Consider the following 20,743-nt stretch of genomic DNA (forward strand, 5'->3'; position numbering starts at 1 on the left):
ACTTTGTATACCTGGGAACAAGGATCCTCCGCGGATCCGACAGATCTCCTACTGAGATCTGATTGGCTGCCACCACCTCAACCAGGAAGTGGGGGCAGCCATCTTTTGACTTGAGTCCCAGTCCTGAGTCCTAAAGAAATACTCTGACCCCCTAGACCTGGGGCTAAAACCTTTTTTTAAAAACCTTTTTTAAACAGTTTGCAGTGAATTCGCAGAGAATCCATGAATTCACAGCAAAATTAAAAAAAATTAAAAACATGCACAGGCTCCCGCATTTGTTTATAAAAACAATCCCAGGGTGGGCCAGATCCAGGGGTTGGACACATTATGGGGCAGATTTACAAGCTCCTTGCGCCACTTTTGCGTCACTTTTAACATGGGAAAAGTGACGCAAAAGTGGAGCAAGGGGCTTGTAAATCTGCCCCTATGTTTTGATTAGGGGAAGGAGGCATGTTACTCCCCTCCCAGAGCATCTGAGAGGCCTGAGGACCCAATCCCCTAGGGCCGTAATACATTTCAAAAAGGGAGGAAGTGCACATGGACTCCACTCCTTGAGACATTATAGGCCCCAGAGAGCCTAACCCCGGGGCTGAAATATACCAGAAAGGGGGAGACCTCAGTGTACCTGAAATAGGCTCGGGGGACATGATCCCCGGGGCCATACCATGTTTGATGAAGGGAGTGGGGCTGCACAGCCTGAGACATTAATAGTCCCAGGATCCCATGCCCCCCGGGGCGGCTCACATCCTGTGTGCCGGACCCCCATCCCAGGACATAGTGGTTGTCCTACGTGCACCGGTGCAGGCAGGGAAAATTGTGTTTGCTCCCATTTGGCAGCAGCATTTTTTTAGCTTCTGCCACGCCGGAGCAAATACAAAGTGTGCTACCAGCTGGCTCGAGCTTTAAAAATTATTCAGCTGACTGGTGGCAGCCTTTGATCTGTTTCACTACCGCACTGATGCGGGCAGAGAAACAGATCAAGAGATTGCTCCCACCAAGAGGGGCCAGCACAAATAGCTGCTCCCTTCGGGTGTGATCAAAGCCAGTTCCTGCTGCATGCAGGGGCCTGACTGTGGCCGCGGGGCCTTGGGTATTCACTTGCCCCCTCAATGAGTGTATGGTGGATGGGCTGGACGGGCACCAGGGCACCCACCTATAAGTAATGTGGGCCTCAGGGGATGGGGTCCCCGGGGCCAAATATGGCTCAGGGAGGTTGGCCGCACAGCCCCCTCCCCTTTATCCCTTCCCTTTATATGAAGTAGTGGCCCTGGAGGAACTAATAAGGCTCAAGGAGGGTGCCACATGGCCCCCTTCCCCTTCAATAAAAAATGACCCTAATGGATGGGGTCTCCGGACCCAAATGAGGCTCGGGGAGGGGTCCATGCGGGCCTCTCCAATTAAATTATATATGCCCTGGGGTATAGGGGCTACAAGGTCTGATGAAGCTCCGAGGGGGGCATGTGCCCCCCTCCTCTTAAAAAACTAAGAATGGCCCTTGGGGATTCGGTGCCCAAGGCCTAATAACGCCAGGGAGGGGGGCCACACAGTCCCCTTCCCCTTTAAAATAAGAAAGGCACTGGGGAATCCGGTCCACAGGGACTGATGAGGCTCGAGGGGGCATTTAGCCCCTTCCCCTTTAAAAAATACTGCCCTGGGTCCCCATGCTCAAAATTGGTTCAAGGAGGAGGCTCCTCTCCACTTTGAAAAATGATACGGCCTCAGAGGATGCGGTACTCAGGGCCTTTAAAAGGTGAGGGAGCAGGGTCATGTGCCCCCTCCTTTTATCAATCAATCAGCCCCAGGGGAGGGAGTCCCTGGGGTGAAATAAGGCTCAGCGAAGGGGGCCAGGCGGCCAACCCCCTGCCACATATGACTAAAGCCACTGTGCAGCATGGCATTAGTTGTTTTTGAGGGGTTTGGCCACAGGATCTGGTCCCAGGCCAGGCCTTGTGCCCAACTCCCACTGGCGCCCAACCACAGTTGCACACATGCTGCAAGGCCGCAATGCGTCGTTGTGCAGGCTGTCCATAAATAAACTTGGATGAACACTATGCCCTGAGTGAGCTCGTGAATTCCTTTGGATTGTGGATTCATTATGCTGGTTTGCTTCCCCAGTAACAATGCGACACTCTTTCCAGGCTACGGGTGCTTTGGAAGCTCCATGGTGAAATATATTACCCAGTGCATTTCAGCACCGGGTATAGTTAGGACCAACTTTCCAAAAGAAAATAGTTTTTGATTTGCTTATAACTTTAGCACCGCTTGACAAATCTTCACAAAACTTTCCAACATAAATCTCATCCACCTCAGATCCTAACAGGAAAGTTTTGAGATGATCCATCAAGTGGGGGAAGAGAAAGGTGGGGGCGGCCCAAAACGCGTTCCCCAATATTTTTCATTGGAAAATTAGATACAACTACAACCAAAACTGTAACAGATTACACCAAATTTGGAAGTAGGTAAGATCTTGGTCCAGAAAGTGTGCTTTCTGTGACTGAGTGTAAATCTGTTCCATAGTTTTGGAGAAATTAAGGGCCAAAAATGTATAATTCACAGAGCAGACTATCCGTGGTGCCTGTGGATCTCAACGAGTTATGATTGCCTGCCACCACATTAAAAAAGATCTGGTGGCAACCATTTTAAGACTTGGGTACTCGGTCCCCTGTCCTAGAATAAAGTAAAAACCAAAAATATGGGATGCAGGGTAGAAATACCTTGCCCCCCTAGGTCTGGTGGTGGGTCCCAGAGGAAAACCTTGGGCCAAAAACTGCAAATCTTTCATTGGTGCTGATCCTTGGCTTTGATAAAAAAAATGGCAGTCTCCTGCCTTTCATTACAAAAACCCTCTGTGGTGGGCCAGGGCTCAAGGGGATGGCACATTTGTATTTTTTGGGGAGGTGTCGCATAGTCCGCCTCCTCAAGCCACAGAGAAGCCCGGGGGATCCCATCCCTCTGGCCACTTTTTAAGAGGGGGCGTGCGGCCCTCCTCCCCAATCCTCGAAGAGGATCCGCAGGCCCCATTCCCTGGGGCTGATTATTGTAATAATGGGAGAGCACAGCCCCCCTCCCCAAACCTTAAACAGGTTCCAGGAACCCCAATACCCGGGGCCAGTTTTTTTTTCTTAGGAAGGAAGAGCCTTGGGGACCCCATTGCCTACAGCCCAATCACACTGTCCCTGGGACTTCATACCCAGGACACTGTGGTTCCCTGCCCAGGATAGTGCGGGCGTACCCTGCCTGCACTCTTTCAGGCAGGGAGCTCCTCCATCCAGTCGCAAACAAAGGAATGGCACCAGCTCCCACCATCACCCAATATGGTGATGGCTGGAGAGCTGGCTCAGGGGCCTTGGGTATTCCTTTGTGTGGGCGGCTCCTTTGTGGGTGCTCCAGGTGGGCATTGTGGCACTCACCAACAAATTAAATGGCCGCTCCCACCAAGGGAGCTGGCTGGGATTGTCAGGGCCCTGCAGCTCCCCTGTAGCCCCCAGCAAAAGTGGAACTGTAGGTGCACAGCGTGGGCACCCATTTAATTTTAAAAAATGCCGTCTCCCACCAGCACCCAAGATGGGTGTCAGCTGGAAAGCCGGCTGGGCTGCGGGGCCCCTGCAGATCCTAAGAAAATGTAAGATTAGGGTGTCCTGAATGGGCACTGGGACACCCGATAAACAAAATGCAGAACAAACAAATAAATACTAAATGCGGGACAGGAGTCACTCATTCGTTATTCACTGCTCTGGCAAGGACCACGCCATAATGCCCGACAAGGGCTTTTTAAATATATTTGTGGGGCCTGGTCATGTTCCTAGAAGGCGCAGGGGCACCACCAAGTCTCTTGTTAATGCTGTGGTGCTGCAGGGAGTGCAGCAGCTCCCCAGAAACATAAAAAAACAGTAACTCTCCTGGGTCATTAAATCAATGATCCCAGGACTGCTTACCATATTTTTTAAAGCACTAATAGCTGTAGCATTATACTCTTCAGCTGGAGTGCAGATCCCCTCTTGGTGGCTTCTACGGCTGCACTTTGTAGCTTGAAAACTGTTAAAAAAGATTCAAAGATGTTGATTTTTTCAAATAAAACAATTAAAAAATGTTATGACATGCACCGTTATTAGACATAGCACTGTGTGAATTAATGAAATGCTCGTTTGATTATAATTATTGGTGACTTTTTGACAACTATGATAGCTGTGCTTTATATATGTTGATTTGCTGACCCCTTCATAAAGCCAATGCCCCACTTTTTATATTTGGTGTTGTGGCTTTCTGACAAAGTTGGTAGTTCTGCCTTAGTTAATAAGACACCCTTTATATTGTACCATCACATAGTCAGCCATGCACACCTGCAGGGCTTGGCTTCCAGGCCCTGTGTCAACTCCCACCCTGTTCCCAAACCCTGATGCGCATGACTCATGCGCAGTGGGCAGCATTGCACACCAACAGGGGGTTGGCCGCACGGTCTGCGGTCAATCTCATGCTGCGATTGACCAAAAGCCATGCACAGCATGAGGTTGGCGTTACATATGGTAATAAAATATTATTTTACGATGAATAAAACCTAGATAGTCACTAAAAAGAAACAAAGGTTAAAGTGGCATTATAGATGGGTATGGTAATAATTTCTTACTTTGCATTAAAAAAAATGTCACATCACTCATGACGTTCTATGACATCATTAACAATATCACTGCAGCATCTGAAATGACATCATTGATGACAACAGTGTGTATGGTGGGGTTTCGAGTTATAGGTACTTCAGGTCACAAGTTATAGTTACTTGAGATAACTATAACTGGTAAACTTCAGTGGTCGTCTATACTAATTAATATTCTTTTTTTCTGTTTGGGGGAAAAATCCCAGTCCCCCATGTTTATAATTTACTCCTAACTGCACTTCACCGTGTCCCACACCTAAACCCTAAAATTACAATTACTTCACTTTACACCCTACCCACCCTATCCATAAAATTACCCTTGTCTCCCTGTACACTGCCCACTTACCTGCATGATAAATAATTGTGTGGTAAAGACACAAACATTTAACTGTTTTGCGCTTGCCTGCATGGTAAAGGCTGTGTGATAAAAGCATTGAATGTAAAGACTGTATTATAGATGCTGTTTCCCATTAAGAACTATCACAAGGACTTCTTTATCAGTAGCGGCCTGTACTATAAGCAGGGAGAGGGGGGTGGTTGGGGCACAAATGCACTCATAAACCATCACTCACACTCATGCATTCACAACACCCACACATGAAAGCAGCAAAAATGAAAAACAAAGCCATACTTGCCTGCAATACTTTTCCTTTGACATCCCATGAGGGTTGGGACTGTTGCTTTTCCTCATTGGCTCACCTAAGGCCAGCCAATGAGGGAAGGCAGCAGTCCCAATCCTCTAAGGTTCCAGGCGGGTTGGGATTGCTGCCTTCCCTCATTGGCTGGCCTTAGATCAGCCAATGAAGGAAGGAAGCAGTCCCTCACTCGACACAGAGTAAAAAATGAGGTCTGTGAAACTTCTTACCCCACCCCACTCTGTCACGAGGTGTCTGTGATTGACACTCAGCCTTGGCACTTCAGGGCTTAGAACTGAAGTGCCCAGGTACGAGGCAATCAGTGACTATCCCATCGTCATGAGGGGGAGGGCCTCGAGGTGCTTTGCCAGGTTAAATATGTCACGCCTACAGGAGCTATGACTTCTTCAGCCCGGCAAAGTTCAGCTCAGCCAGCCAGGAGCCTGCACATTTAGCGAATGTCTAGCTCCTGGCTGCCTGACCTGAAAATGAAGTGTCTGCCTAACAAACATTCTTTATACAGGCCAAAATGTGAGGGGCGTGGCACATTAAGACCAAGACCGACCACAGCTATCCTTTTTTTGACAGCTCATTGTTTCTATTGAAGCTTCACTCAAATACACACTCTACAGATTTCGTTCTAAGTATCACCTAGCATTATTCACTTAACAAAGGATATGGTCGACATATTCCAAATAAATCAAGTGAAGTAAGAACGACGTGGAAACAAAAAACCTTATTCTTATGTTTTCATTGGAAAACGATTTATGAAGAGCAGTTCATTCAATGCAAGACTACGTTCCATTCATATTATAAAGTGCACGTGCAAAATGCAGTGACGTGTACAAATACAACCTAATACCAGAGTCACTGAATAAACAAACCAAAGAATACATATAAATATTGCATTGGTAGATCCTGAAATTTTGTTTGAAAAACGGTAGTTTCTGCACATTGTGAAGGTAGTTATGTAGACTAGCATCAAGCAGGGCGTACCAACACTCATCTTGTGAAGGCAAGTTCACGTTGTTATCAGAAACGGACATTCCTGACCACAGGGATTTGACTTGTCATGAAATCTTGGAAAACTATAGTCAAATAAAGGTCAAATCCAGTGAATGACATATATTTTTGCTTGCAGCAGCTTTGAGCATTTAAAAGCAATTCATTGATGTGGTTCCATCTTTGCTAAAAGGATGTCATTTGCGTCACACTCAATGCAAAGCATTTTCCAGAATACTTTTGAGCATTTCTGGGAATTATCCTTGCCATCTGTAGCCATATCTTGAAATTTTGTTGGACTAGAGATTCTGATCATTCAGACATTTCTGTTTTCTTGATCACTGTTTTTGTTTCCTTGGATAGTTTTGAATTCCTTAAGCGTGCCTGCTTGCTTGCACGTTGCCAATACCTGACATGAAGAAGAAGGTCGTGTTTGAGGTGCAATCTTGTCCTCTGACTGCTTCAGTCTTTTGCGAGTGTCGCTAGAGTGGTTGAGAGAATGTTGATCTTCGGTCCACATTCCCATAACAGAACAAAAGAGATCATGGACATGTTTGGCGCATCTCCATTCGTCATTTCAAACTTTATATTTCATTTTTCGTTTTGAGAAGGTATGAGATTTCTAAATAAAATAATTCAATCTTCTTTCGAATGCAAATAAGTTCCTGTTCCCAAGACCTTGAACAAGAATGTGTAGCTAGTGCTATCCACAGAATTTTCTATGAACTCATAGGTGATTTCTTGCAGCAATATATTTTCTGTTGCATGCTTCCATTGTTAAGGCAGCCCCTTTTGACAGCGTCTAATAATGAAGAAGTAACGGTGGGTTGAATGGTGATGTGAACGGAAGGCACAGTTGTGGTATAGCTCCAACGGATACACCCAAAGTGTCACAAGTCTTATATGTAATACCATTTTCAGAGCCACGACATTTAGCTTTGGGTGATGCATGAGTTTGCACAAAGGATACAGGTACACCTAGGTAGCTAAAATACACCGTCCCCCCTCCCCCCACCACCGCCACCAAAACATGCTGTTTAAACTCCTTGCAGATTGAAGGCCACACTTTGGGTTTTTATGTGGTATATAGTTAAGCCTCTTTCTTCACACAACTGGTCAAATGTATTAAGAACCTATTGCCATCCCAATGGTGTTGCTGTGTCATGCACAAATAACATCACTCAGACGTTCCAGGTAAGCCTCAGTCATCCCTGGATTAAAGCCTCTTAGTGAATGGATTGTGTAAAATAAAAATGTTCTAAACGTTGGAGGCTCTCAAGTGTACAGGAAGGCTGAATAGGAAAAAATAAAAACCTGAAATCTTGGTTTTTGCCATTTGCATGAAATACTCCAACCACAACAATAATCAAAAATATGCTGATTATAAGATATGTTAAATTTTTGTCTTTTAGGACCTGCAAGAGGTACGCAAACTGAGAGAATAAACGTCCAGACAGGTGATTTTGTGCCATCACTTTTTATGGCGCTAAATCAAGAGAGTGCTTTATAGCACATCTTTAACTTAGTGCAAATAAAAAAACTTTGTTTATTTATTTATATAGTTATGTGACATAAAGTCATCGAAACATATATGTCCTATGGGCCGTTCTGTGTCTATGGGAAAATGTGTTTGTACATATAGCCCTATATTTTGATAGGGCACTTACTGCCACAGTCCAACTTACTCTTTCAGATTCTACTTTGGTCTCAAGTTCAAGAACTGGTTAGCATATCTACCGGTTTCAGGGCTGTTAGGAAAATTCCAGAATCTTTAACATTCTATGACAAATACAACTTTATCCTAAACTGGAAGCCGGGCAGAATATATGTGTACATCTAGACTTCAACCAGCTAATCCTGCTGGGTACCTACATCACACTCAACTCAGTCTCTTTTCTATCTTGCTTGCTATTTGACAGACTGGCCTTTCATTTACTGTATATCAACCCCATCGCTGGAAATAGAAGAAAGACATCGGAGCATCACTGCACACTCATTAGCCATAAGACAGTTTTACCCCTTTTCATCCGCTTCTGCAGTTGGCAGTATTAGCACTAGAATGGAAGAGAAACTTCATGTGCTGTCTGAAAAAGAACTATTGCAATCAGCAGTCTTGGTAGTATCATTCCAAACCGTGTTGCTATAAACACAAAACCAAAACACTTTCTACCAGAACATAAAGTGTTGTCGGGCACACAATAGTTCAGTTGACAGTCACTATCACTGAGGTCTCTGAAGGCAAATGGTGTGTATAGTTCATGCGCCTGTAATGCAAGGAAGTCAATATTATAGTGATGATGACTGGCCTTGCAAGTAGGCCACTGAACATTCTTTGGGGAAGACAAGGACATGGAGGATCAATTGCGAAGAGCCTACGCTTTGCTGTACTTGCGTGCCTTCCCCCCACTGATGCATGAAATGCTCTGTTTGTAGCAGCCTACTAACCTGTCTTGGCCCAGCTTGAAAGCCATAACCATAATGGCCATGCCAATGACCGTGTAAACCGACAGCCCCAGGAAGTAGTTAGGATGATTGGGAAAGATATCGCCAAAGCCAATGGTAGTCAGTGTGATGAAGCAGAAGTAAAAGGCGTCCACATAGTTCCAGTCCTTCTCCCAGATTAGGAGGATGGAAGCCCCGCACAAGGTGTATGCCACCACAATGAAAGCAATCAGAAAGATGGGCACATTAAGCTTGTTAAGTTCCTTCCCAATCTTGTCAAAATCCTCCATTGCACTGTGGGCCAAGGGCATCTTGTCCAGCTCTGGGCAAGAGCGGCATCGACCTAATTTGAGGTTGTTTACAGACAATAGTTTTAGGTTCCCTTTAGCGATGATCAGTTCAAATATTTCTGTGTTTCTGAGGACAACAGATTTATTTTTCCCCAGCTGGTGTCTCTTTACCACGTCAGCGATGCTTAGAGGTTCTTTTAAGACCACACGTTGGCTCAAAGGGAGCACGGGCTCAGACTTGGATGCAGTGTCCTGCTTGGTTTTTCGTTGTGAAGAAAATCGGGCGGACAGTAGTGACGTTGACTTTCGAGATGCTCTTCTAGACCATGCCTTCTGAACAATACAGTAGGACTTAGAAAGTATTGCTGCCAAGAGGTCTCCTAAGTCAGCCAGAAGAAGGAGCATCAAAGGAATTCCCACGGAGGCATAGGCAATGCATGCAAACTTCCCACCATCGGTGACCGGGGATAAATGGCCATACCCTAAGAAAATGAAAGCGACAATGTATTAAATGATGGAACCATTGAACGCATCCAGCATGAAACTCATTTTACCAACAGCCTTTGAGCCAAACCAGTAAAGTGAAAGTTTTCATATGGGAACAATGAGCATTTCAATGTAGCGTGGAATAAATAACACGCTAGCAGGGCAGTGAGTCCACACATTTGAGAGTTAGCAAAGAATGTCAGCTTTGGTTTTTTGCAAGCCTCTAGTTTGGGATATTTCTGTGAAATATATACTCAAGGATGATTTGTGATGGCATTAAACATTACTATTCCATTTTAGTGTTAACTAGATTAATTAATTTACTGACATTCAATAACTACGCTGTATCCAGGTCATATATTTGCTACTGTGCATAAAAACATTTGCCAAACAATGCTACCAAGAAATGTGATGGTTTTAAATTCAGCGATGACCCATCAGCAGTCCCCCATGGTGAAAGTAATCTTGAATAGGTAGGCCATACCAATTTATTAAAGCAAAACCTAAGGGGATGATGGACGGAGTGTTGAACATTGCAAGCACTCACCCCCAGTCAACTGATCTAGGTTTAATCCGTCATCATTCTTTAGTTCACTCCACCACCCCAGTTCAGACATGGCCATATGCAAATCAGTCTGACCCCGTGCCTCATGGAAACAGTCCAGCACAAACTGCCAAGCCATGTCTTCACTCGACCAGAAACAAGCATCCTGGGACCGGTTTCTGGCTAATCACCCGTCATCAGCCAGGCTAGCTTGAATCCAGTGGCAAAGTGAGCAAGGGACCCATGTCTGGGCATACCCTGCCTACTTAGGGCGAACAAAGCAAAACCAAAGGGGATGATGGACAGAGTGTTGAACATTGCTAGAACTCACCCCCAGTCAACTGATCTGGGTTTAAATCATCATCATTATTTAGCTCACTCCACCACCCCAGTTCAGACATGGCCATATGCAAATCAGTCTGACCCTGTGCCTCATGGAAACAGTTCAGCCCTAACTGCCAAGCCATGTCTTCCCTGGTCCGGAAACAAGCATCCTGGGACCGGTTTCTGGCTAATCAGCCGTCATCAGCCAGGCTAGCTTGAATCTAGTGGCAAAGTGAGCAAGGGACCCACGTCTGGGCATACCCTGCCAACTTAGGGCGAACAAAGCAAAACCAAAGGGGATGATGGACGGAGTGTTGAACATTTCAAGCACTCACCCCCAGTCAACTGATTTGGGTTTAATCCATCATCATTCTTTAGCTCACTCCGCCACCCCAGTTCAGACATGGCTATATGCAAATCAGTCTGACCCTGTGCCTCATTGGAACATGGGGTGAGCAAAAAAACGATGGATTTAGGCTCAGATTTCTGTACTGGGGTGAATGTATGACATTGTTCTGCATTCTGTCCATCAACTGTTATTTTTGCATTTGTCACCCCGATTGGGATGGGTATGCCAGATGTGGGTCCCGTGCTCTCCATGCCACTGGAATCAGGCTATCCTGGCTGAAGAGGGGTGAACTCCCGAAACCGTTCCTAGGATGCTTGTTTCCAGTCCAGGGAGGACCTGGCTTGGCAGTTCGGGCTGGACTGTTCCCATGAGGCACGGGGTCAGACTGATTTGCATATGGCTGGGTCCAAACTGGAATGGCATGGTGAGCAAAATAAAGATGGATTTAGGTCCAGATCTCTGTACTGGGGTGAATGTATGACATTGTTCTGCATTCTGTCCATCAGCTGTTGTTTTTGCATACCGATTTATTACAAATTACTTTGCATTCAAAGAAAGTGCTATGAAATGGATGTTCTCGAGATCAAACATGGATTAAATTTTTCAGCAAAGAAACAAAGAACTGTAAGAAACAAAGCAACAAATATGTATAGCAGCCACTACAAATAAACATCAACTCGACAAACTGGAAAATGGCTTCTCACACTAAGATCTCCTAGACTTCAAAAACAGCTGCACAAAACATACTCTTATCATAGGTAGTATGCAATAAATTCAAAATTGTACTGTACTGTAGATGATTTAGTTATCTCACATCCCTAACAGTCAAAAATATCTCGTTGTTTTAAAATAAAAACATAAAATCACAGCACTAGAGCACAACACCCTTTACGACATCCAAAAAGAGCACAATAAACAAATATATTTTGTTAGTGGTAAATATCTATTTTATCTCTCTTGGGTGTAATGAAAAGTCATTCCATAGCCCTTAAGCAAGCATCATCTGTACAAGAGAATTTAGAATTTGTGACAGCCACGGTATATGCCATACTGACAAAGACAGCTGTGTTGGTTGGTAGTGTGAAATTTTACCCACTAAGCTTATGGGGTCATGGAAGGTAAGCACTTGTCACACACAAGATTTGAAAAGAGATTCTCTGCTGTATAGAAAACCAAGAAAGACAGAAAAACAGCAGGGTCGCCAATTAAGGTGTTCTCTGTCCAACATTCAATTGCCCTGCCCAGTTCTGTGGATTCTGAAAACAATAAATCTGGTAGATTGGTAAATCAGAATCCATGACATTAGGAGAAGAAATTACAATGCCAATATCACCAATGCATGGTTTTTCTATAGGAATTAAAAAGAAACTCAAAATGATAGAAGATTGTTTTAACATGCCTTCCAATCTAATAAACCAGCCAATGATCCGCATCCTAGGATGCTCCAAATTTTCAAAACGTCTGCTTTAACCATCATAACTGCATCACAAAAGATAGTTGGATGCTCCAAAAAGATTGTATGGCTGGATCCCCAAAAGCTATGTTTGCTCCCATCGTGTTTAAGAATGTGTACACCTCAAACGTATTTCCTGGGCAAACCCTGCCTCTGACAAAGTGAAAAACTGGTGATGCTGCCCAGAAACCTACATGTAAATGTATGTGCCATTAGCATTGTACTGAAATCACAAGCTGTGGTCACCCATCAGACCATAGTCCATGTGTGGTGGCATACTGAGATTGAATACAAGAGGTGTGAGCAGAGACTCCTGGGTAATGCCTCGTGCTACTGGAACACATAAAGAGAGCATACTTCCTAATCACTGCTCTCTATGAGATAGAATTGAAATTATCTTCATAACGAATCCAGGTCATTTGCACCAACACCAAAGAAAAATATCTTAATATTATATTAGACAATCTGTCACTGCTAATTGTACACATATTTTCTGACCCATTCTATTTAATCTTTACATATTGTCAGTAGGAGGCATAGAGCATGGGCTAAACAAATCTATACTAGGGGTGGGCAGTAAACTACATCTCTGACGGCAGAGTTCGCAGTGTTTTGACACTCTGCACTCCGCTTGGAGCATGGAGTTCAGCAAAAACTCTACCAACCGCATTTTGTCAGAATATACCACCCACCCCTAGTTATGAATGGATGAAAGTGTGTGTTTTTTCACTTTCCTGCATTGGTCATTGATCAAGGCCTCTAGTTCTAAATGGATTGGCAGTCTGGGATGAAGATAAAATGTACTTTGTCTGCTAGAAGCATGTCTATCATGTATGTGTTGTATCTTGCATTTAACACCTGTGTGGCACACTTGTCTGCAAGGCACTTCATCGCACAAACTGATGAGAATATCATTCCTCATTCACCCACACATACCCCTCCCCCTTTCCTTTCCTCCCGTTATTTATTTCCAACTTAAATATTGGCTGGAGGTTGCAGAGAGTACGTTTGCGACAGTGCTGAAGAGCCTCTACTGGAAAAGGCTAAATCGTCTCACGTTAATCCATGCCCGATGGGGCTATGCCTGGCATACCTTGCTTCATGATCGGGCATAAAACAGTGAAGAAGGACTGTACGATTTTCCTGTGAGCACTCAGAATTGGCGGCCTTCTTGTAGTTGTAATGCTGTTCGGGCTTTTAAGCATCATTTGTTAGGAGTTGTATATTGACTAAATACAGTATTAGGATGGCAGCCTAATTTCGGTCACTGCCAACGAAGAACTGTCAAGTATAAAGGAGTGTCAAAGTTGAATATAATGCAAATGGGATCTTGTGCAATGTACCGTTTTTGTTTCTGGTGCAAACTTGCAAGTGTTTGGATAGCTTCCTGTCAGCTGATGCCCACAGTGTGGTTCTTTCCAAATGCAGTGGGGAGTGGGGGTGTTTTTATAAAGAGACACACTGAATGGCTGTGGTATGAAAGCCGTGAAGGATGTACAGTTTGGCGCTATATAACTGAATACCAAAATACATGATGAGTGACGTGCATTTATATTTTTATTGCCATGTCCCGTGCAGCGCGGAAGCCCATGTGTTAAATGTTTTTACCTGGGATGACGAGTGACAGTAAACAGGCCAGCGGCGCCATGGTCCGTCCTGTCCTAGTGGTGCCTCCAGCTTGTAGCGCCTTCTGTTCTGCCTTTGGGAGGAGCCAGACGGTCTGTGAGACAGAGTAGTCAGGCTTGGTCTGGGCACAGGCTGGCTGCAGCAGGGTGCAGCTGTCCAGTCAACAGGCCAATGCAGGAAGGAGAGCACAATGGGAGGGCCTGGTTACGCTCCTGGCTGGGTGGGTATGAGAAATCACCAGATGCTGGCAGTCCATCCAGGCACTGAGACCATCCAACCTGCCCATGGCAACAGCAAATATTCTGCGGATACTTCCCACGGAAGGTCATCTTTTTTATAGCATGGCAACCCAGACGGGTGTGATTGTTGGCAGAAAAACTAAATAAACATGATTCTTTGGGATGGGCAGAACTCCTCAGAACCTCAAGTAGTTTTTATGTAACTCCGGGAGTTCCACCCACCCCGTAAGCTCTACGTCACATGCATGGCTACATTGGGACATATGGCCCAGCCATAATATGTTAGGTTTATTTATGCCCCTCGGGGTTGGTGCTGGGTTGGCTCACCTTGCAGACCTGAATTTAATACTGGAAAACAACTTGTGAATTTCACTCAGATCACAGATGAGATCCAGCACTAAAGCTCTGCACATCTATAGACCTAGAGATATCCGAGTGAAATTCATTCCACAACTGTGACACCACAACTTGAATGCTATTCCACTATCAAGCAGGCGATTGCAGATCTATGATCTCAACTGGGGATATGCCATGCAGAATGTGTCCACCAATGTTCTGGGCACTTGTAGCATGCAAATTCTCAACCATGGAAAGTGCTTTGAACTTGATACAGGCTGCAACGTTCTGCCAGTGAAGCCATCATAGCGGTCGAGAGATTGGTCATTGCAGGCTACTTTTGTTGCTATGTTGGCCACAAGATTTTGATTTTTCTGAATATGGCCTGTTAACATTTTAAGGGTCTGTGTAAAGAAAGTTACAATAGTCCAAATGAGATTCCACAATAGCTTGGGATGTGGTTGCTCTAGCTTGTGCTCCTGGGAATATGCACAGCTAGGTGGGTTTCCTTATAGAACCCTCAATTTATTATCACTTGGTTTTTCGTAAGCTCAAATCAGAAATCCGAAGTTTTAACTTCTGTGGAAAGGCACATAGAAACTGGCCCAATACAGTTGAAGCTGAGCTTCTGGGAAATTCAGACAGATGCTGAAGACTTGGCTCTTCAAGCAAGTCTATCATTAATATTCTGAGTAGTTCTATGTTACTTACCTCAGCGCCAAGCAACAGTTCGGTGTATGTGTGCTATACAAGTTATATTAACAGAACATAACAGTGTAACTTTGAGACCCTCCCAACTGCTGCTCAGATTTTCTGGTGCTAAAGGGCAATGAATTTCCTCCTTGCGATGGATGTGGTGCATCGTGCAAAACCTGTTTATTGCTCTTTCATACTATTTATGATAAGGACCAGATGGCAAATGGGAAAAATTGAAGAATGGACTTCTCATGAGCAGTTTATTTCATTTATTATTTTCATGACATGTACAAAGTTACACATTATGTTTGTGTTCCAAAAGAACAATCAGATAAGAGTTTGCACAGGTGCCATTTGAGTCTGCAATGCTGTAATACTGCCATCCAAGATTTATTTTCTGTGTTCATGGAGGTATGTGAGTGCAGTATGGGGTATCTTGTTGGCAGTTTGAGTAGGTCACTCTAGGCCTACTCTGATGTGTACAAAATCGTATCTTTTCCGAGAGGCCAGCAGTGCTGGTGTCACTATTTCTCAGTGGATCCATTAACCATCATCAGTTTCGCTTTGGGTGGTAGTGATGTTGAGAAATGTCTGTTCATCACATGCAGTGCTAAGGTGCCCTCAACACCTTGCATGTTCACCAGACTCGCTATTCCGTGATGCACTTCCACTGAGACTCACTACATTATCTGACTTCGCCTATTGTTTTGTATCTACGTGTCCAGGGAAAAATGCCCCTATTCTACAGCAAATAGAGGGGAGACAAGGTTTTGCGTAGGAATTTCATGTAGTTAGCCGTATTGGCTGTGTTGGTGGTCTCGGGCAGACCCACCGCTCAGGGGTCATTACGCTGTGTTCGAGACTCCAAATTTTCGTTCCTTGCCTGGATAACCTGCAAGACCTTGGCAATATTCTGTTGTTTGTTGCTATGTCCTGTAGTGAGGTCTTCAAGGAGCCGTATCCTTGCATCAGTGTCTTGGAGTCTTTTTTCCTGTATATTAAGTTTGGTAGCTATCTTATCAACCCTCGCCGTGAATGTATCCAGATTCCCAGATTCCCATTAACGGAGGTGAGTTTTTTTGCATGTGGAGCAAGAGGGATTTAAGCTCTGGATCATCCGCCACCTTGAAGTGTCTTGTGTTCCGTCCAGGCCTTCAAAAAATGAAGTGTTTTTAGCACATCATGCTCAAATGGTAGCATGGTCTGCATCTGGTCGCCTTTACCCATGCTGGAGGTACACACAAGCACGAGGTGCTGTTATCCCTGGGTGTTGGCAAAGTTGTTAGTAGGGTGCACTCTCCAGTGTAACAGGCCCATTGCTTGCCTCCAGTGGTCACCCAGCAAATATGGGTAGTGTAGTCAGGTCCCAACAAGGCAATACCAGTCTGCGATAGATGGAAGACAGTCTAAGAAGCTCCAGCGTACAGTCAAATGGAGAAATCTAAGGCCCCTCTTAGCGAGAGACAAAAGAAGCTAGGACAATTCAACAGCTCTGGGCAGGCGGATCCATCAGGAAGGGCCTTATGAGGCTGTGCCTAGCGTGTCCATGCAATAAAATATGGAAAGTTCCCTGCTGTGGGTTGTTGGTTGGTCAGGCTTCCGCAGAGAACGGTGGCAGGTGTGTAGTTCACGCAGTCGCTTTGGCAATCATGCTCATCTGCCCCACCGTCTCGGTGAGTATTGATTTGAGTGGGCAGCTGGTTAACAGTGCAGGTTCCCTCCAACAGTGCCCTAAAGTCTTCAGGATAGATGCTGGTGATAGAGGCTGGAGCCACCACACCATATCAAACCACCACCGCTCTCCAGAGTTTCTCAAGGAGGCCGTTCTCCCACCATGCCCAGGCAAAAAGGCGCCAATGCAGTGGAGCTGGTTCAGGCATCTAATTCTATGGTGCTTGTTAGATCTGGGGGTCTCTATTTGGCAGAGGTAGGTACCACTGTCCAAATAGGGATCCTTGCTTCTAGTTAGGGTAAGGGGGATACACTCTTTAGATAACCCCTGCTCACCCCCTTGGTAGCTTGGCATGAGCAGACAAGCTTATCAAAGGAATGTGTAAAGTATTTGTACCAACACTCACAGTAACAGTGAAAACACCACAAATGGACTCCACACCAGTTTAGAAAAATAAAAGTATTTAATCTAAACTAAACAAGACCAAAATGACAAAAATCCAACATACACAGTTCAAGAATATGATTTTCAAAGAGTTCTAGGGTTTGCGTCAAAATAATCCACGGTTACGTCAATTTTAGCCCAAAGTACCTGGTGATACGACAAAAGTTCCAAGCGGCAACTGAAGCGTCAAAAAACAAGCGATGCATCACTCTTGAGACCCCTGGGGAGGCGATGCGACAGCCCCACTGCACGCAGCGGACGTGTTGCGATGAATCCGGTCTGTATGGGGAGGGAGGCGATACCTTGTGTGGATTCCGGAGCGCAGGTTTCTCCGGTCGGATGCGCCTCGCACAGGCACGATGCGACGATCTTTGGGGCGGCGACGATCTCCGGTGCGGCGCCGATGCGCGGCGCAGTCTTGCTCTTCTTCTCTCACGGCCTCTCGATGCGTTGGCTCTGCGACGATGTTCGCAGCGACGTGATGCGGTCCGCAAGCAAGCGGTGCGACGATCTCACCCAGCGACGACAGGCTCTGAGACAACACTCGCAGCGACAGGAATCTTCCCGCACTGGGGCGATGTGCTAAGCAAGCGAACGATGCATCGGTTCTTGCAGCGGCAACAGGCGCTGCGACGATCTTCGCGGCGACAGGAATTTTCTCGCACTGTCGACGATGCGCTCCGCAAGCGAGCGATGCTTGAAAATTGCAGATCTTCTTCTTTTCATCTTGTCCAGCTCCCCAAACAGCAGGCACAACTTCCAGAGGCTCCACAATTGGATCAAGCGCTCTAGGAAGGGCAGAACTCATGCAGCAGAGTTCAGGGGGGAAGCTGGGGGTGAAGTCCTTTTGTTACTGGAACTTCTTAACAGGAGGCCAGCTCTCCTCAGGCCCTTGGAGATCTCTTCAAGCAAGGGGACACAGCAACAGCAAAGTCCTTCCCCTCTCCTTGGCAGCAAAGCAACTGCAGGACAGCCCACAAACACACAGCAGGACAGTCCTTCCTCTTCAGTCTTCCAGCTTTCTCCTTGGCAGAGGTTCCTTCTTTATTCCAGGATGATCTAATTTCTTGAGATCAGGGTCCCACTACTTATACCCCAACATCCTTTGTCCTCTGGAGGCAGAGGGGCCTTTGCCTTGTCCAAACCGGTTCTGGTCAGTCCTGGAGCACTTTGTTTACAGTACTCCTTCTTTCCTTTCAGAGTGCAGGGCAGAGACATCAGACGCACCACAGGAGGTGGAGCCAGCATTGTGGAGGGAAAGCACAGCCCTATTCAGGTCCCAGGTGCAACTCCTCCCACCCATCTACATGGAGATCTCTCTATTCAGCCCTGTGCTGACTCACCCTGTCTCTGGGAATTTCCCAGCCCCCTGGAATTCCCCAGCCCCTGTCACTCAAACTCCAGACAAGGAATACACAGCCTAGCAGAGGCAGGCTTGGACAGTTAAGCAAGAAAATACCTATTTTCTAAAAGTGGTATTTTCAAACACAGAATGTTAAAAGCAACTTCACTAAAAGATGTATTTTATCATTCTGAGTTCAGGCATACTAAACTAGAATTTCTACCATGTTCCCTGAGTCAGTTAGGATTATAAGATGTAATATTCAAACTGCCCATTCTGGCCTATGGAGAACAGGTAGCCTTGCAATAGTGAAAAACAAAAATGGCTGTAATTCACTATTAGAACATGCCACACACACCAGGGCATGTCCTACCTTATACTTACAATGCACCCTGCCCTTTGGCCTACCATAGGGGTGTCTGATATGAAGAAAAGGGAAGGTTTAGGGACTGGCAAGTGGGTGCACTTGGTCAGTCAGCATGGCAGTCAGAGACTGCACACAGGCTCTGCAATGGCAGACCTGAGACACACATTTACAGGCTGCTTCTGTGGGTGGCACAACCAGTGCTGCAAGCCCGCCAGCAGCATTTGACTTACAAGCCCTGGGCACACATGGTGCACTGTACTAGGGTCTGACAGATAAATCAAATAACCCAATCACGGATAACCAATCATAACAACAATTTTACAGAGAGCATATGCACTTTGGCACTGATCAGCAGTGGTAAAGTGCCCAGAGTCCTATTGCCCACAACCACGGGTCAGAAAAAACAAAGGAGGAAGAAGCAAAAAGTTTGGGGATAACCCTGCAAAAAGGGCCATTTCCAACAGTGCTACAATGTTGTTACACTTGAGTCTGCTGGGTTTGGCGTGGTGATGCCTCATCAGGTCCGACTTCCATGTAAGCGGCCTACGGGGTTTCACAGAAACGGTTTTGCCAATCTGTGGTAGATTAGGAGCCTTGCACCCCTGAGATGCAGATGGATGTTGCCCCGGGACCCAGAATCTCATGCTAGTGCAGCCATCATGGGGCCCAGCACTGTAGTGCCACCTTCACTCTCCTTTTGATGCAATGCAGCTGATAGACATTCTTTACTGTGCTGTATTGCAAGGCATTCAGTACATTTCCCCCTAAATGTCCTTCAGCATCAGAGAGCTTCTATACGACTGGGCATTTTATGGAAACTGGCAGTACTGGAATATGAGTCAAGTTGGGTTCGGCCTTGGTGGCACTGATGTTTCTGAAGTCTGTAGTAAGTGATTATTATTACACATATTTATGGGGCTTGGATTGTACAATAATTAAGATATTCTCTTTTTACATTTAAAAGAGTTGCTTCAAGTCAGGTGGGTGCCCACAAGCTACTCCTTCTGCCTTTTGGCTTGTAGCTAGGTAACACATTTTAGGGGCAGTTTGTTCTCGAGGGCGGAGGAGAGTCGCCCCACCTCCCGCCTGCTTCAAGCTACGCAGGAAATAATAAAATGACAATGAAAATATGTAATTGTCAATTTATTTTTACCGGCGCAGTGCGCACCGCAGAAGCACAATCCCCGAGGCCAGAACATGCTGGGTTTGTCCTCTGCTGCCAGAGCTGCCAATTAGCAGCAGAGAAGGACTGAAGCAGGGCTGACTGGACCCTCAAAAGAGCACATGTCACTTTGACATGCACACTTTGAAGCTCTCCACCCAGCTGTCCCAAGACAGCTGGGTGGAGACCAAGCACAGGCCTTTAGGGCCTTAAGGGGTCCAGCCAGCCCACTCCATCCAATCCAGCGGATTCTCTCATGCTGGTTAACAGCATGAAAGCAGCATTTGGTAATGGTTAGGGGAGCTCTTCAGGCATCGGCGAAGTAGAAGAACACCGACGAGGACACGCAGTCCGTGGGTAAGTGTTGTTTTAATGTATTTTATATGATATGTGTGATGCATGTAAGTGTAATGGTTGTATTTTATTTTGTAGTTAGTTGTATGTTTGTATTTTGACTTTTGGAGGGAGGGAGTATTTTATTTCGGGCTTTTGGAGGGAGAGGTGGTTTACTTTTGGGTTTTGGAGGGAGGGGGTGTTTTATTTTGTTTTTTTTGGGTAGTGGTTGGGCACTTCACTCGCCTCACCACTGTCAAAGGGTACCAACCTCCCTGGGTAACCTATCTTTCTTTAAGGCGCAAGCTGAATTTCCCACACTGGTCTTTCTTATAAACTGTTTGTACTAC

General features: G+C 45.7%; 1 protein-coding gene across 1 annotated transcript in view; it reads right to left on the reverse strand.

Annotated features, from left to right (window-relative positions):
• Positions 1 to 6,064: 6,064 nt before the first annotated feature.
• Positions 6,065 to 20,743, reverse strand: part of KCNK18 (potassium two pore domain channel subfamily K member 18) — a 118,927-nt gene continuing 104,248 nt past the window's right edge. Inside the window, exon 3 of the mRNA XM_085603119.1 lies at positions 6,065 to 9,502. Coding sequence (XP_085459245.1) covers positions 8,661 to 9,502 — 842 coding nt within the window. The 3' untranslated portion in view covers positions 6,065 to 8,660. The remainder of the gene's footprint in view (positions 9,503 to 20,743) is intronic.

Source organism: Triturus cristatus, chromosome 1_2, assembly GCF_964204655.1.
Source record: "Triturus cristatus chromosome 1_2, aTriCri1.1, whole genome shotgun sequence".
In the NCBI taxonomy this organism is placed as follows: domain Eukaryota; kingdom Metazoa; phylum Chordata; class Amphibia; order Caudata; family Salamandridae; genus Triturus; species Triturus cristatus.